Here is a 17,889-nt window from a genome sequence, read left to right as displayed (position 1 = left end):
TCCCGCTGCACGAGTACTCTTGCAGCTGAAGTGCAACCCAACGCAAAGAACTCAGGTGTGTATCCGTAATTGTGCAGGGATTCCACAGCGTGCAACAGAGGTCAAACTTTCGAAATTGTCTATTAGGCTTACCAGAAGCACTGTTCGTAGCTTGAGCGTTACGTGCGACTCCTAGCTCTTTTATGTTTTGCACGCCCGTACCCTGAAATAATATTTCCTCCGGACGTCCACTTCCGCTACCAAATAAGATGACATGACCAAGTAAGGAGAAGCGCAAAGATTCCTCCCAGTGGAACAGGGAACAGGGAAGCAAATAGTTGTTGTTTATTATGCCCTAGTTCCCTAGGGCGACAAACAGAAACAGTCGACAGCAATAAGCGTCAAGCAAATGAAGCAATCAATCCCCGCCCCCGCCCTTTTCGATCTGGATGAGCATCGTATCGGCGCGCGGTCGGATGTCACTTCTGCGTGGTGCACGTCAAAAAACGGCAGCCTAGCGGCTGTACTGCACTGGCTATACTGCTCAAGCTCAGAGACAAGACAGCAGTTGAGGCAGACTAACTTCAGGCTGTATAAGTATACACACAAACACAAATTAAGCACGCACGCAGAGGTATCTTTGAAAGGCTCTTTGTCTCTCGGTGCTTTTAAAGTAAGCACGAGCGGTTGCAAGCCAGCCAAAGATACATTCGCGCGCGTGCTTCATTTGCTTAAGGCTTATCGGTGTTGATCGTTTTTATTGGTCACTCTAGTTGGATTTGGGCATACGTGTAGCGATCCCGCAACCGACAAGTGTGGCAGCGCGACCGGGAGCTCGCGCTGTTACTTTAAAGCATATACTCTGCAACTCGCATCTGCAGGAGCAATGGACCTATTGCTAAATTACCCAAGCATCAAGGAAAATGCAGGGATTGCTGTTCCACGCGCCGCACGCGCACGCCTTCCCCGTATAAAATATTCGAAGTAAATACCCAAAATAAAGTGTTGACGAACACGCGTGCAAGATGTAAATTCGTTAAGGCATTTGCTTTAGAAAAGTTACTACTGCTGAGGCCAGCACGCGCGGCGCGTGGAACACCGATCCCTGCATTCTCCTTGATGACGCCAATCCGCCATTTTGTTGTTAGTTTGTTTTTCCAAACAAATTTATAAATCTAAAGGATTGCATCGCAACCGGTTTAAAAGATGTTAGCGTGGTAAGACATAAGCTTCTGTGCTCTGCGCACTTGAGCGGCCACGTAAATCCTTAGAATGCTCGAGTTTGGCACACGCCAGACAGCTCACAACAACAAAATGGTGGATGAAATTACGTCAGTGAAAACACCCTATACACCGTGGCCGCGGTAGCCAGTGGTAAGGTTCCTCTAAAGGCCCATAAACACAGTTTCGTTTGAGAGCGTTTGGGTGTGTTTGACTGGCTGCAAAAATTGGGACATCCCTGCTTTGTATGTCGCGTGCCAAGTTCCTCCTTAAACTTAATTCCACGCTTCATACAAAGTATCAATGTGCAGCCGACTCGCTTCCGTTTCTCGGCGCAGCGCAATCAAATGCACTAAAACGCAACTGTGTGTATGGGAATTTAAACACCTTACTATGCATGGCATTTATTCTTACTGTTCGCCAAAATCTGGTTTCGGTAGCACTTGCAAGCGTCGATCTTTTCCCCGTGTCATCAAGGAAGACGACCGTTCTAACTGATGTAACGCATAAAACCAAAATATTCGTTTATAGTTAGGTAGGTTTTTATTTTTGCTCGCAAGCACAGGCGCCACAGAGAAGCATGCAGCCCGTACAATTAATGCCTAAGAAGCCCGTATAGGGGGTAATAATGATATTTCAGTGCGATTTAATGTGCGGCAGTGATAATGTACATTGAGGCATCACGAATGATGAGTCTAAGTTGATCGCAGGTGTGTGGCAGCTTCACGACAAAGTTGCAGAACCTCTGGTCGGTCAATAATGGGCACGTCAGTTATTCGTTTTTGCAACGTTCAATAAGCTCCAACCAACAGAGCCATTTAATTGTAATTCAGTTGTGTGTACGCTTAGACAGCGGGAAGTTAGTCAGCCCCGAGGGCGTCTGGTGTCTTCGTTAAAGATGAAAGCCAGTGCAGTATATCGCTGCTAGTCTGACGTCTTTAACGAGCGTCACGCAATAATAATATAGAGATGACCGCACGCCGATACGATACTCAGTCAGATTGAAACAAGCAGGAGTGGGGGATTGAATCCACGAAAGTGGGCTTTGCAGCGAGAGTTTTGGCTACACGTGCTACAAGTCCCCAAGTCAAGCCATCGCAGTCGAATTCGAGCTCGAGAGAAAAACAAGAAAATCTCCGGTTTAAGGAATTCAGTACTTGCGTTGCCATCTCGTTTAACACATTGAAAATAAAATTAACAGGGCAAGTTTATTTATACAAACACGCAAATACAAAAATATTATGCTTTCTCGTCATGGCATTAAAATTAAGATTAGAGGCACCCCTAGTACATTTAGTACGTACGGCCACGCGTTTTGTCAAGTTTTCCTTCTACATAATTTTATTTTTAAAAATGCATCAAAACCCGCTTCATACAGTCAAAACGGTCACATTTCTGGATCCCATTAAAAATCTATAGCGCTCAAAAGAAAAACTTTAAGAGCCTGACGACCTTCAATACGTCTTCAAAATTAACCTCCAAAAGAATGAATACTTTCGTGCATTCCTGAAACTCAGGTTTGTGTAGCGAATTTTGCCCATTGAATGACGAGCGAGTTTGTACTACTCAAGACAAGTCCTTAAGTCCCCTCCTAAGCCTCTTGGGAAATGAAGGATGCCTATACACAAATGTGGAGGTCCCCCAAGACGATCAATGGAGACGATTTGATTATTAAGACATCAATGTGGGGCCTTTCTGCGCAGACGACGACACCGAGCAGTTGTCCAACAGCGCCATCTTCTCGAGGGTGCTGGGTTCTACCGGCCTGCCCATGGGAGCCCAGGGAAGCTGCGGCGTCGGCCAGCCGTACTCGAGCGAGCTGTGCGCCTACGCGCCCACCTACGACAACTACGTCTATCAGATGAAGATGGAGTCCAGGGCGTCTCCTTACAACCGACCTGCCGTGCCGTACCCGGGCTACCCGACGCCCACGACGCAGGCCTACAACTCGCTGTACCCGCCGAGGACAAAGCAGACGACAAGTTACGACTACTAAATGCCATCAAAAAAAGGGGGAAGGGGGAGAAGTGGCAAAGCACGTCATTACACATAGAGCCACAAAGTAAGTTACGCTTAGAGTATCGCCCCTTCGTTCCTTAATTATCTTATGGGCGCCGCCATTTCGGAACTTAGTGCAAAGCGGGCGAAATCGGTGATAAAATTAGGACTCAAGAAATACAACTTCCTTAGCTTTATTTACGGCGTCAGGAAGCTCAGGCGATATCGTTTTGCTCAGTCGATTTCATGTTTCTGAAGGATGGAAAGGCGTTCCCTGCGATTTCAGCTAAAATTTTCGGACAACTCGCAACAATGATTTTGAGCGCCAAGATGACGGAAGTTTCGTTACTTTGAGGAGTAACTTATTTATATAGGACATATAATTACACCCTTGCTCGAGCGGTGAACATGTGATGAAAGCAGTGTACTTATGTTCAGTCTAATTGAGCTTGCCTCGTCCTTGTTTTGATGTGACCGCCTAAAAAAAAAAAAAAATTGGTTATCAGTTTTATTCGAGTAAATGACCGGGCATTGTGCAATCTTCGACGACTAAAATGGGAGCTTATATTGCTGCTGTACTTAGTTTCCTGTATTGGGTGATACCGGGTGGGGGTGGAGTAGTGCCATGTACGAGCTCTGCGGAGCTACAACCGACCTCAACTTTGACCTCTGACAGGGGTTCAAAGGGAACGAGGGGTAGTAATTAACACCAATTGGTGGAATCTTCCTGTGCCTCGGGTGATGCCTTAAGAGATTGATGGAATCCTTCGATATGAAGCATGGTGTAAGGCGCGAAAAACAAAGAACACAAGGAAGAAGACACACACACACAGGCGCCCGTGTGTGTGTCTTCTTCATTGTGCCCGTTGTTTTTTGTGCCTTACACCATGCTTCGTAACGTTCACAAACTAGCCCACCTACAAGTTCTTCTACAGAACCCTTCGACTATGCCGTTGACTATAGGGTGGTATAACGTTGTGTGAATGTGATGTGTGTATACCGAGGAGCTGCGTTAGAGAACGAGATAGAAATGACTCGAACTGTCGTCCTCTTTCAGTTGTTACGCTGGACGGGACACCAAATCTTGCGACCCATCCGCTAATGAAAAATTACGGTTGGTTGTTTAGCTTTCTTCTCTGACAAAGCTATGCTCTCGCTGGGGACGTCAGTGTAATACAAACTAATAAAAACGTTATATTGCAGCAGGCTCTTATGATCATTTGGATTTGTACGGCATGTGCAGTGTTATCAAGTCATTGTTATTTTTGCAACGTGTATTTGAAAGAACAAAACAAGCATATGTTCGTTGATTTCCCGATTCCCTGGACTATCTAAAATTATCATTAGCCATGGAGAGCCGGTTGGTTCGTCCTCTTGGTTTTAAGTCAGTATTTTTTTTCTTGATGTTTGATGGTCTAGTGTTCTAATGGGTATTTAGTTCGTCCGTGCTAAGCTATACGCTTTGAAGGGTAAAAAAACGCTCACGGTTCTAGTCCAACTACCGATAATTGCCACGGCAGATTAAGTATTTATGGGAGTAATTCGTTCCTTGCGCAGCAAAGCAGTACAAGAACCGTTAGAATGGAGTGCATATACACATATCAATTTTGAAAGACTTATATTATTCTCAGAATCATGCATCCTGTGAGATTGAGCGCTCGGTTTACTGTCACTGTATTTTTCTTATAAAACTCGCTTTGTAATGACGCTCTTCCTTTGTGCGCGTGCCAAGCAATATTGTAAAAATGACGGATCTATATGAGATCGATGTAAATAAAATCTTGTTTTCTCAAAGTTAAAAGACTTGCCTTTATATATCTTCAAAAAACCTCACCAACTGAGGAAGACATATACGAGTATGAGTGTGTAGATACCGAAGTAAGATACAGCCATGTCTCGTTAATATGGACCCCGTTAATATGGACATCCCTCTGTATGGACACCATTTTCGGGAACAAACTGGAAAAACACATGCATTTATGTCTCGTTATTACGGAAAACTAGTATGAACGATTTTTGGGGAAAACGAAGGTGTCCATGCCTGTTAACGAGACATCACTGTACACCAGATTTGTGCCTATTTTACGTACGCTACTCAAGACCTTGTATTTAAAATACTTTTGGTAGTTTTTTGGCATTTTGCAAATACATTTCGTGTAGAGTATTTGCTACTCTACAGTAACTACATTTCTCACTATCTTGTTCTCAGTATCTCAAATAGATTTTTCAACCTTCGAAAATATTGTTTTCCGGAACAATCCACGTAACTAGGGATTGTCGGACTCCAGGGCAAAGCTGAACCGATTGTAGACTTGGAGGTAAGCGACCAAACACAGGGCCGTAGACAAGGCATGAGTAAAACGCAGTCTACGAATGCCAACAAAAGACCAAATGAATTGCCCCAAATACGCCCGCCTTCGTGTGTCCCCCTGTGCGTTGTCTTTTTTTTTTTTTTTTAAGTTGGTTTTAAATGGTATGTTACGCTTGGAGCTCGCAAAGTTCTGGGGACGTTGTCGGGATTTTACACATTTTGTCTGAAGCTGCAGTGGTTCCATCAACGGAAGATTGCTACGCCAAATAACGCTTGGTACGGTCATTTTCGGAAATGGCTGGTTCAGGGGGTTCTGGTATGAAAATGCGCGAGCACGTTTTCAAGTAAGCACAGGCACTCCCTCGGCCAAGGAAGCTAGATTCCTGTTGGTTTTATTGGGCTGCAGTGGCCTAGATTGGGCTTCTGCAAAGCCCCTTGCGTGCCTATTGTGGCCTGACTTTGGCTCCCAAGCTCGATCAAAAGCGTTTCTTTTATCTCCTTACAAATGCGCACATTGATCCATTTCAAGAATCCTCCAACCCAGTTTTCCGCAAGGTGGAGCTAGGGATTAAAAGCGGTTTCGTGGACACCCTCTTGTGTTACTTGTGTTTCCCTCTTGACCTTAATATATTTTTTGACAGTTTGAAGGTACAAGCGCTCCTCTTCGCCCTTGACGGGGGAGACAAAATGATTGCTCTTGGTTGCTGATCAGCGACAAGAGGCTGCTGTCCTCTAGCCGATGTCTCTCCTGTGCCAGCACGTTTGTCATTCACTCGCGTATTCATCATCAATCATGTCGTTTACTACCTGTGACTGTGGTGCAGAGAAGGAAAAAATATCTTTCAGTGGAAGGAATTGACACAGAAGGGGACGTCTCAATCATGCCGTCTAGCACCTGAGACGTTCCCTTCTGTGTTTGTTCCTTCGACTAACATTTTTTTTTTACTTTTCTGCGCCACACTTTTAGATGTTAAACGACTTGATTAGCTACCACCAGCCCACCTGCGCACCTACAGTCTTTTCATCATCAGGTCTGGTATCCTAATCAACTTCTAGTTCGGCTGTTAGGGATATGCAATGCCGGACTATTTGTCAAGTCCACCGAATCGCGTCAAGACATATTACAAACTTATTGCGGAATGTGTCATGAGCCGAGCCTACCGCCAAACTAAAGCACGCCAGTTGCCATGCCTACAATACGTGAGTCCCCCTTGTTCTAAAATCTTTCGGTATTCATTATGCTGCATAATTCCAAAGTAAATTTCGATTGCAGCAGCTAAGTTGCATCTTGAAAGACGTAAAGATCATAGCATAATGTGATATTCAGTGAAGACATCACAAGGACAGCACTTCTTTGACTTTTTTTTGTTCTTACATTACCAGCTTGCAACCTACTTTCCCAGAATCTTCGAATGTAATTAAATTCCTTTTTCTAAGCATTTGCACTCTACTCAAGATAGTTCGTAGAAAAATTAAGTTAAATACTACTCTAAATACATTTTCAAGTGGGTATTTAGTATCTTATCTTAAATACTTTTGTTGAGTATTTTGTACAACACCGCTGTACACCCATCGGACTTGGCTGTTGTTCATAATACGCGCGGTGGGAGGGCGGATCTCGCTCAGCATCAACTTGAGCCTCAACTTCCACCGTCATCTACGATAAAATTCCCTCCTCCTCCTCCCCCCCCCCCCCCCCCCCCCCCAAAAAAAAAGGAACAAAAAAGAGCTTTCGGGATCATGCACGTTGGCGTCGATAACAATTTATGGGCATTGAATAAACCAAACGAATTCGCCGAATTACCGATGGAAACCTCCACTCTGCAATGCGTCTATTCCGCGTGATGAGCTCAGCTCGATATCCGAGGAACAACACCAGCCTGCTCATTAAACTCTGTTAGTCTTTCGTCATTATCCCCCAGTCCAATGGTCTCAAACTCATTTGATTGTGGGGGCCAGATAGTCAACACCGGAAAGGCTGAGGGCCAGCGTAAAGCTGGGAAGGGAGGGGGAGGGGGCGGTAAAATATATAAAAGAGAAGGGACCTCGTGCTCTATGTTTTTCGTGAACTCGCAGTTTTGCCAGTGACATATTTATATTTCATTTGTTTATATGACTACTTTGGGCCCTGACGTGGTGAGATAAGAAGAATTAAAATAACGCCACGCCGCCAACGTCTTGGCATTTTTAATAGAACCAGAGAGCAAGTACACAGTCGTTCCCGTTGCTCAATTCTTTCAAAAACTACAAAAACTTGACATGCCTAAAAAAAAGAGTATTTGGCAGTTTCTGTTTTTCCGGTGATTTTCATTACAACGGCCGGAACAAATACTTCTCTTATTTTAATGGTGATACCGGAGCTCGTAGCTTTATCAATGGCAGTTGCTCCCCCTGATCGAAAGTTTGCGCAGCCGATATGCATCCTTCAACGAAGAGCTCGCACTTGCAGTTTAGTAGCGAATTGTTGTACATTTCAAAAAGGCTGGGAAGCAATATAATAAAGCGCAAGAAAGAGAAAATTAACACAGATAAGCATAACCTTTATGAATACAATAAAAGGGCAGAGCTACTTTTCGAACGAAAGTGAGTCGGAGAGATGAGAACACTGTGGCGCATGCCATTCCTATAGCGCTCGAGACATGAGAATCGGGACTCGTAGCCGTTTGCCCGCGGTCCACGTCCCAGCGAGTCGCGGGCCTCATGCGGCCCGCGGGCCGCGTGTTTGGGAACCCTGCCCTGGTCCCACTAGGTGACTGGAGCAACAAACAAAGAAACAATCGATAGCGATAGACCTCAAACACGCCAAGCATTCACGCGATTGTACCGCCTTTGGCAGGCTTGCAATCACTCATGCTTATTTTTCGAACGCCAAGTGACTGCAAGGATGCCAAAGATATGTTCGCGTGCACGCTGACGGTTTCGGGGTCTGTCGGTGTCGGTTGCTTCTGTTTGTCGATAGTGCGGCTCGGACACAACTCCCCTGCCTCACGATGTATGACTTCAAATTGACCCTCCAAAAAAATTGTGCGCGCACTTATTTTAAAACCGCTCGCGTGTAAAGCCGCCAAAACCTGCCTTTCTGCATGCCTCGTCCTTATGTGAAACACAAAATTAAAGATCTGTCCCGTCAGAATGGTGAGTTCAAAGAGATTCCCCATTCGGATTTAAGCGTGTTGTGAAGGTCAAGGTGCGGCTTTTGCTTTGTTAGAACAAAATTAATATCCTGTTTAGTGCGTACGATTCTAACGCGAGGAGACAGTGATGATTTAGCTTTTAAGTAGAAACCATCGAGCTTAGCAGGCAAAATTTTCTTAACAAATAATCGGATGACGGAGTCCAACGATCTGCTACCCTTCGAAGGATGGGAAAAAAAAAATATATATATATATAAGAGAATATTTCTGTTATTTTTTATTACGCACACTCAAATATAGACCTTTGCGAAAATTGCCTTCAGAATTATAGTAAAACATATAAAATAGCGCAACAGAAAGACAAGGACAAGAAGTATACAGGACAGGCGCTGTCCTGTATAGGATAGCGCCTGTCCTGTATACTTCTTGTCCTTGTCTTTCTGTTGCGCTATTTTATATGTTTTACTAAGATGAACCAACTAGCCCCAACAACGTACCCTACTATTCAGATATATAGCGTACATTTTTATCCGATCTGTAGCAATCTGCCACGGCATTCTGCTCTTGGGTTGAAAATACTCCAAATAGAGGAGATACCATGTGCCATAGCCTCCTACGGAGAAAGCCTGGCGCGTCGCGTGAAAAGACGGCCGCCGTAAATGGGAAAGGAGGGGCGGAGAAACGGGAGCGGAGAGAACCTTGTCCGCTAGCGCCACAAAAGAGCGAGCGGCCAAACGCAGAAACAATCTTTTTTTTTTTCTCTTTTCTTGTCGCTATCGTGGAGAGGAGAAACTCAACGTCCACCCTTTCCCGTTTCTCCCTGCGCCCTTCCGAATCGCCGGGCCCGTTTCTCCCGGAGTACGAAAACGACGGTGACGAAGACGCAAAAACAAGCGTGGTTCGGGGAGCGGCCGCTCACGACCCAAGCGCTCGCTGTCTAGGTCTGCCCTTTCTGCTCTGCGCTACCATATTGGTCACCGTTCGGCGCGCTCCTCCTCTCCGTTTTCCTGCGGCCGCGCGCTCTATGGCTCCGTCGTCGATGTGCCAGGCTTTCTCCGTATAGAGGAGGCTATGCATGTGCCTATAAAGGGAATACAATCACAACGCATAGCGCCTGAAATATATATTGCTTTTAGAGGCCCGAAATATGAATTTTAAAGATGTTTATATGATTCAGGGCAAAGTGGTTACTAAAACAGTTGTGCAAATTTAATATAATATAATTCCGGTTACAAGACGAGGGTGATAACCGTTCGCATGGTTCTGTGCGTAGGCAGCTAGGTAATAATAAAAAAAAAAAGCTGCGTAAAAACAGCAAAAATAAAAGAAAGAAGCGTCCCAAACTTTTGTATGATTACTGTGCTTACTTACAAAGGAAAAGACGTAATTAGAGCGTTATTTGCTGACGTCAACTCAATTACATTAAATGAATACGAAGTCAGCAACCAAAAAATGCTTATGCTATAAGTAGGATTCCGTGTTTTCGGCGTTTATTTCCCGTGAAATTCGGAGGTTGTTTTTCGGAGTTTCGCTGAAAATTCGAGGTTTATGGGAGTTTATTTTTTTTTTATATATATATTCTCCATTCTCTGAAAATCAGAGTTTTTTGTAATGTGTTCCCAACTTTTAAAAATAAATATAATAAAAAAAGTGTAGGCAATATAAGCCGTTTTCGTGAAGGAACTTCGACGAGCTAAACGGCAAGCTTTTTTTGTCAGAAGTTTGAGATCTTAAAGGGAACTGAAGTTGCATCTCCCAGGACCGCTGGCATTGTGCTCTCACAATTTTACGACTAAAGCACTGCTTTTTATGTTTTTCTTTATTATTTTGTCGTAGTGATTTCGAAATTATGAGTTTTTCGGATAAATTTAATTTGGCAGAAAATTTACCGGCGAAGTGTTTTTCACATTTTTTATCGGATATATCCGAAAACACGGAACTCGATCTAACTTAAATAGTTTAAACGTCTTTTTTTTTTTGAGTAGCAGACATTTTTTTCATAAGTTTTATTAGTGGTTCGGATCTCGCACAAAAAGACGATTATTGAAGTGCACACTGTCTACGGCTTACGGCAAGAAGACATGACGAGGTGCAGCCTACCTAGCTCCCATTAACGGCGAGATGTTTTGGTGGCGCCCTCCTATGGTTACCCCTCGTGACGTCATTACCTTGTGAACAACAAATTCGATGGTGTTTGTAATTAGCACTGTGGAAGCTTGAAATCATTGAGCTTTGAAACCAACACTACCAACACCGTGAAAACTGAACTTCTTACATTACTCTTATTTCCGTCGATTAGAAATTCTTTGTTGACGTCATAGTCAGCATTCCGCCAATCATGGAAGGCCGATCACAGCGAAGCTTTCGATCACTCACGTCGCCAATAGCCAAACGTTTTATATCTCGTGCTCTCGTACCGTCTCGCACATCGCAAGCGCGCGTTCTCCTCTTTGCACGCCGCCTCGCGCATTTTACAATTTAAACAATACTCAAATACAACGCTCCCCAATCGACGGTGTGGTCTTGGTGTGGTTAATAAGTTCCAGGCTTCCTTTCTTTTCAACACTTCTCTCTCTCTCTCTTAAAGTTTCGGCTGGTTCACATAAATGTACCTCTCCGGTGGCCTACGTTGTCGTACGCTGCTTCGAAGCACCGGTGTGGTCGATGCAGCTGTCTCGGAAACAGGCTCCATATACCGAGGGCAGTAGGCTCTGTCATGTTGACACGGGAACCTACGGACGCCATTCGTGGTGTTGCAGCCGGAGTGTCGACACTTCTTCTCTGTGCAGACAGATCATCGAGATGTCTCGGACGGACGTCAACCACGTGCACATAACGATGCTGATCTTGCACCATCACGACGTAGGTAGATGCACTAACTTTCTTCACCACATGTCCCACCACCCATGCAGGATCGGTCGGACGAGATCCCCGGACGAGGACTCGGTCGCCTGCTTCAAAAGTTCGCCAAGAGCCTCTTCTCATGTCGACGGCTGTCTTCATTTGTTGTTGGCGATCTCTCATGCGTCTCTCCATTTCGGGATGAACGAAGCTCAGACGGGTCCTAGGCTTCCAAGAAAGAAACAACTCGGCTGGAGTCCGGTCGGTCGTACCAGTTGGGATATTTCTGTATGCAAAAAGGAACTGGTCGACTCGACTCTTGCATCGATTTTGGTGCACCCGTCTATTGCTCGTCGATCACCTGCCTCAGGAGATCCCGCGTGACGGTTTGCACACACCGTTCCGCGCTCCCATTTGAGGCGGGATGGTACGGAGGACTTTTGGTGTGACGTACCCCATTCATCGACAGTAAGTATACGAACTTTGTCGCCACAAACTGGGGTCCATTGTTTGTCCTACCTCTTCTGGTAGTCCAAACGCGGCGAAGACACTACGCAATCTCTCGATAGTACATTTTGTCGTAGTGGAATTCATCAGGAACACCTCTACCCCCTTTGAATGAGCATCTACGAGAATCAAAAACCAGTTATGATCCCGGTATGCAAAAATCAAGATGCACCCCTTTGCCATCAGCGCGTTGATAACCTCATCAGACACATCCCGCCTACCTTCCCGTCGTACGTTCGGGACACGACTAAGCTTCTGAAAGAAATTTCTAAAATTAAAATACCCAAGGATGCTTTTCTAGTGACAATGGATGTAACTGCTTTGTACACCAATATTCCCCATAAAGACGGCATAGAGGCGCTTGTGAGGGCATATGAAGCCCACAGGAGGGATGACTTCCCGGAGGGCCATGTTCTGGCTGCCCTTTCGAGCCTGGTTCTTGAGTTAAATAGTTACGAATTCGACGGCAAATTTTTTCTTCAAACTAGAGGTACCGCAACGGGCACGAAGATGGCCCCGAACTTTGCAAATATATTTATGGATGACCTAGAATCAACTTTTCTCGCATTCTGCCCGCTCCAACCGATGTTCTACAGAAGGTATATTGATGACGTATTTTTTATCAGGTCACACGCAGGAAATTAGCTTCTCAAGTTCATCGCAAATTTTAACTTCTGTTCGCTTCACACAGAGTTATTCGAAAACTGACTAATTTTTTAGACGTTAGAAAATAATTAAGGGCAGAACTCTGATCCCTCAACTCTATCGAAAGCCCACGGACAGCAAGAAATACTTGCACTTCGACAGTTACCATCCTCGACCTTGCCGAACCAGTATTCCGTACAGCCAGGCTCACAGGTTTAAACGTGTATGTTCTAATAACGATAATTTTGACTCCAACGCCAATCAACTACGCGAGGTTCTAAAAGAACAGAAGTACCCAGAAAAAAATATTATAAATGACGCAATTTGTAACGTGCGCGCCCTCGATCGCGGCATCTTATATATATATCAGGGTGTCGAACCGGAACCGAACTGAACCGAAAACCGGAACCGAACCGGTATTTTTTCCGGAATTGAACCCGAACCCGAACCGTTATATTGTTATCGCGATGAACCCGAACCGGAACTGAACCAGAAAAAAAATAACGGTTACCGGCTCATGTCAAAACGGTTCGGCCACGCGCTGTTGACAATGAATATGCTATCAATGCCATTTGTTTTTTAAGTGCCGTCAACTGACACACACCTCGCTTACATATTTTTCTTCTCCACTCAGTCTTAGGAATATAAACGCTGTATCCATGAATCTTGACAAACGCTGCATCCATGAATCTTGACATAGGAACCAGTATTGCGCTGGTCGCGGCATGCACGGAAAAAAAAAGAATTGAAAAGCTGTGCAAAAAAAAAAAAAAATCGCGTCACGGGATTTTATTTTCCTACAATCTCGTAAATCCTAAATGCTGCTGTGTGCTCATTTCATAACATGTTTCTAGAACGCGCGAGTTCTTGAAGCTTGCTTCCATCGGAATGAGAAAAGAAAAGGCTGTGGAGTTTGATAATAATGCATCCCGTTTCGTATAGGCACTAAGAAGCTAACATATTTGTGAGACAGCGAACTCTTCTATTTTAATATTTATCCTATTACGTCCTTCTGGCGTTGCGTTCGGTGAAGTGTTTTTCACACTCCGTATCTTGTTTAATGAAAACTTCGTTAAGGGTCTAATTTGAGTTACCGATGGCTAGTTCAAATAAAGAAGGCTGTATTTTTTCCCCACTGTTCCTTCAATTGCTTACATGCCGAGGTGGCGGGATAGTTGGCGAGTTCTACTTGTAAGTGGGTTTGTAAGGAGGTCGCGGATTTTACAGCTACTGCGTCGGACCCAATTAGATGAAGTCCGAATGCGTAAACGCCGGTGAGGTAACCTTTGAGTGCACATAAAGAAACCATTCCTGGTAGAAATCCCTGAGCCTTACTACGATATATCTCGTTTTGTATGTGCTGATTTCAGATGTTTTATTTGTAATTTATTTTGATGTTGCAATTTGTCATTTATAATTTCCGAACCGGTTCGCGAACCGGTTCAGCACCCCGAACCGGTTCGCGAACCGGTTCGGGGATCGAATTAATCGAACCGAAACTGAACCGGAACAAAATTAATTTACCTGAACCTGAACCGTAACCGAACACGTATTTTTTTCGGTTGGACACACTGATATATATATATATATATATATATATATATACAGGCTGTTTTTTTTTTGTAAGCTTAACAGAATTTTTAAAAACAAGCCATGAAAGCTAGATTAATGCGGTCTGCGCTGGTGAGTTATGCGGCCAGGGGGACATAATATAAGGGGCTAATCGTAACGATCAGTCGGCTAATTAATTACAATTCGTTAATTAATTGTTTTTAATTATTGAAAAAAGACATATAGTTCTAATTAGAAGCTTGCTGAGCGTCATCGAAAACCACTAAATCAGTAATTTTCAGAGAGACTTTGAACGCGTGAGAAGCGTAGTAGTGCACTAAAGTTACCGCTCGTGGAGCAGGTACAAGGCTGGGGCTAGATAAGAGGCAGAAAAATTGCGCGGACGCCTTACCGCAAGCGCTAGCTTTGTACGTGCTCCACAAGCGCTAACCTTAGTGCACTACTACGCGTCTCACGCGGTCGAAATGTTTCTGAAAATTACTGATTTAGTGGTTTTCGATGACGCTGAGCAAGTTTCTAACTGGAACTATATGTCTATTTTCATTAATTAAAAAGTTCATTACCGAATTTTAACTAATTAGCCGACTGATCGTTACAATTAGCCTCCTATATTATGTCCTCCTGGCAGTATAACGCACCTGAGCAGACCGCATTATTCTAGGTTTCATGGTTTTTAAAAAAAGTTCTGTTAAGCTTAAAAAAAACACCCTGTATATATATGTGTGTGTGTGTGTGTCTGTGTGTGTGTGTGTATGCGTGTGTGTGTGTGTGTGTCAGAGGTAGCCAAATTACTCATTTATTGAAATTAAATTACATTACTAATTCCTTTTCTAAAATCGACTGAAATGTAATTATATTTCATTACAAATTACCACTACACGAAAGTAATGAATTACAATTACAAACTACCGCGTAAAAGTGTTGAAATTACTATTTCATGTATTTTAAAGGAGGAACTAAACTAAAAGAAAAACGCACACTGCTCTGCATTTGCAAAGTAACATCCGTCAAACACACACCACGCCAGTGGGCAATACCAAAGAGAGATAAGGTGAACCAACATGCCCTCCCAAACCGAACCGACTGACCTGGGGTCTGTCTGTGTTGTGGGTTCACGTTTTTCCGAAATTCCTGCGGCGCACACTCTCTATCCCCGGATGCGTCTGGGTTCAGATTGCCTTGCTATTGATTATTCCTGTAAGCCATGTCTTCTTTGTGCGATCTTTTGGGCAAGATAATCTTCAAGGAGGACAAAAGCAAGACAAACCCACCAGGATTTCGGTGGCACGACCCTCTAGTCCGACCTAGAGTCATACATATGAAAATGACTTTCAAAATGTAATTTAATTACAATTACAATTCCTTTGCTTCAAAAGTAGTTTAACTACAATTACAATTACTACTACGTGAAAAGTAATTAATTACAATTACAAATTACTTTTTTAAAAGTAATGCAATTACTATACAATTACTTATTTCCGAGAGCGACCCGACTTGGGCCATATAACTTTTAATTGGGGCGACAGAGTTTTGTTAGCCAGGCAAATAAAAATGTGACAATTAGTCATATGTGAACATTTTAGAAGTGTTAAGATAAAAATAAAATCCACACGCACTTATACGACCGCATTCACATTCAAACATCATGGTATTGTAAATTGTTTACATTGAGTTGTAATTATAATGGTTCAGAAATATATAAGAACCGAATCGGGGCTGCCGAATCATTGGTAACAATATTCACAGGTGCGAGGTCAGTCTACAACATGCTTATGCAAAAAAATATATCAAGTAAAGCCAACAGGAAATAAATTTGAAAATAATATAAAATATACAAATATGCGATAGTACTAAAAAAGGGGCGTAAAAAACTGGCAAAAAAATTTCATAGACAATTAAAATTTTCTAGCTCAACTAAAAGCTGAAGCTCAATATTTTTTTTTTTAATCTTTCGGCACGTTTACGCTATTGTTTCCTGCTCGCACAGCAGACGGCGCAACACGGCGCCGTTGAGCTAGGCTCCAAAGAGGATTGTCTCTCAGCCCGCACTGTAAGCGACAATACAACAAACAATGCGACGCTATTTATGTTGTGCGTGTGTGTGAGTGTGTGTCTTTGTGCGAGAGTTTCACCGAGAGCCAGACCGCTTGTGCGAGCGCTGAGGCTTTCAGGGAGGTTCCATCGGCGCCGCAAAGTTTTGCAAGTGTAATTGTAATTGTGACTGAAATTTTGCAATTACTGACGCTAGAAAGTAAGTAAATCACAATTACAGTTCCTTTTGGCCGAACGTAATTATTTACAAGTACAAATTACCTAGAAAAGTAATTAAATTACAGTAATTAAATTCCTGTAATTGAATTACTACCCAAGCATGCGAGTGCCTTCCAGCAACGCGCACATAAAGGCACCCAGTCCGGCCGTTACAGGAGCCAGCGGCCACCAACGAAAACCGCATTTATCGTTTCTTTTTCGTTATTTTTCAAAGCTTTATTTTTTTTTTGCAAACACAAGAACTGTTTTTTTCTGTTCATTTCCGGGCAAATAAAAAAAATGCCTGAAATATCCAAAAAGTAAGTACGTTTCATTTACAATTACCGCCACTAGGGTAATTCATTATATTACTAAATTACCTGCAACAAAAAGTAATGAGACACATTACAAATTACTCTAAAAAAATTTAATTACTGTAATTTTATTACAGTACCTTCATTACTGCCACCTCTGGTGTGTGTGAATCACGCAGTGCCGGCTACTCCGCGACGACCGTTATATAAAACTATATTGGAACAAAAGAAAACACAAAAGCGACAACACACATATACACAAACAGCAAATTGCAGAGTCCGCGGCTTACACGCCCAATCGCGCAACCAGCAGTCCTTAGTGACGTTTATCGCGACCTGTGGGGTCCCACAAGCTGGACCCTCCTTATTAAATGTTTGATGTTTTTTTGTCGTTTTTTCTTCTCACTAAATGTTGTGTTGTGTCGTTTCCCACTCGTGGAAATTCACAAAAGCTTTAAGTCGGATGCTTCCATACTTTTAGTGCTGTGGTTTGAAAAACCTCTGGTCCTACATATTTTTGTTATATTGCACAATCCATGACTTTCATAAAGTGTTAAATCATGATTGGAGGTGGGGGTTCATTAATAAATTAATCCGACTGATCGCCATCCATTAATAAGCTAATCAACCAATAAATTCATTAAGCGATTATTCTTCAGTCATATTACATGAAAGACGTTAAAACTACACATCTTTTATTCTTTTTACTATGTCATAAATGGCATAATGCATTCCATTCCTCTTTTATTACCTTTCTTTTACAACTTCTCGACGAAGTTGGCTCCACTGTTTTTTAAAAAATATACAACACCATTGATATTGGTGAGCCCGGGAGTCAGTGACCACGCCCGCTCCCCCCCCCCCCCCCCCCATCCCCCGAAATTTCGGGGGGGGGGGGGGGGGGAAAGGGAATCCCTCCCCCCCCCCCCCCCCCCCGAGCCCCTTCGCCCCCCCCCCCCCCCCCCCCCCCTGTGGACGCCACTGCCTCTGCGCCCTTCTACAGTGCCCTCTCCCTCTCCATTTGCCTCCCTCTCCGCTTGCCGCTCTTTCCCTTCTTCCCTCCCTGGTTACGTGACACACCAATTTATTTTCCCCATAATTTATAAAAAAACGTAGG

The 17,889-nt window shown here is 43.6% G+C and overlaps 1 protein-coding gene across 1 annotated transcript in view; it reads left to right on the top strand.

Annotated features, from left to right (window-relative positions):
• The window catches only part of LOC8027374 (T-box transcription factor TBX1-A-like), a 68,923-nt gene extending 63,924 nt beyond the window's left edge, over positions 1 to 4,999 (top strand). Inside the window, exon 8 of the mRNA XM_029995389.4 lies at positions 2,904 to 4,999. Coding sequence (XP_029851249.3) covers positions 2,904 to 3,196 — 293 coding nt within the window. The 3' untranslated portion in view covers positions 3,197 to 4,999. The remainder of the gene's footprint in view (positions 1 to 2,903) is intronic.
• The last annotated feature ends 12,890 nt before the right edge of the window (positions 5,000 to 17,889 follow it).

Source organism: Ixodes scapularis, unplaced genomic scaffold, assembly GCF_016920785.2.
Source record: "Ixodes scapularis isolate PalLabHiFi unplaced genomic scaffold, ASM1692078v2 PGA_scaffold1__304_contigs__length_218370807, whole genome shotgun sequence".
Lineage (NCBI taxonomy): Eukaryota > Metazoa > Arthropoda > Arachnida > Ixodida > Ixodidae > Ixodes > Ixodes scapularis.
Note: the sequence above shows the minus strand (reverse complement) of the source record. Positions and strands in the feature narration are given on the sequence as shown.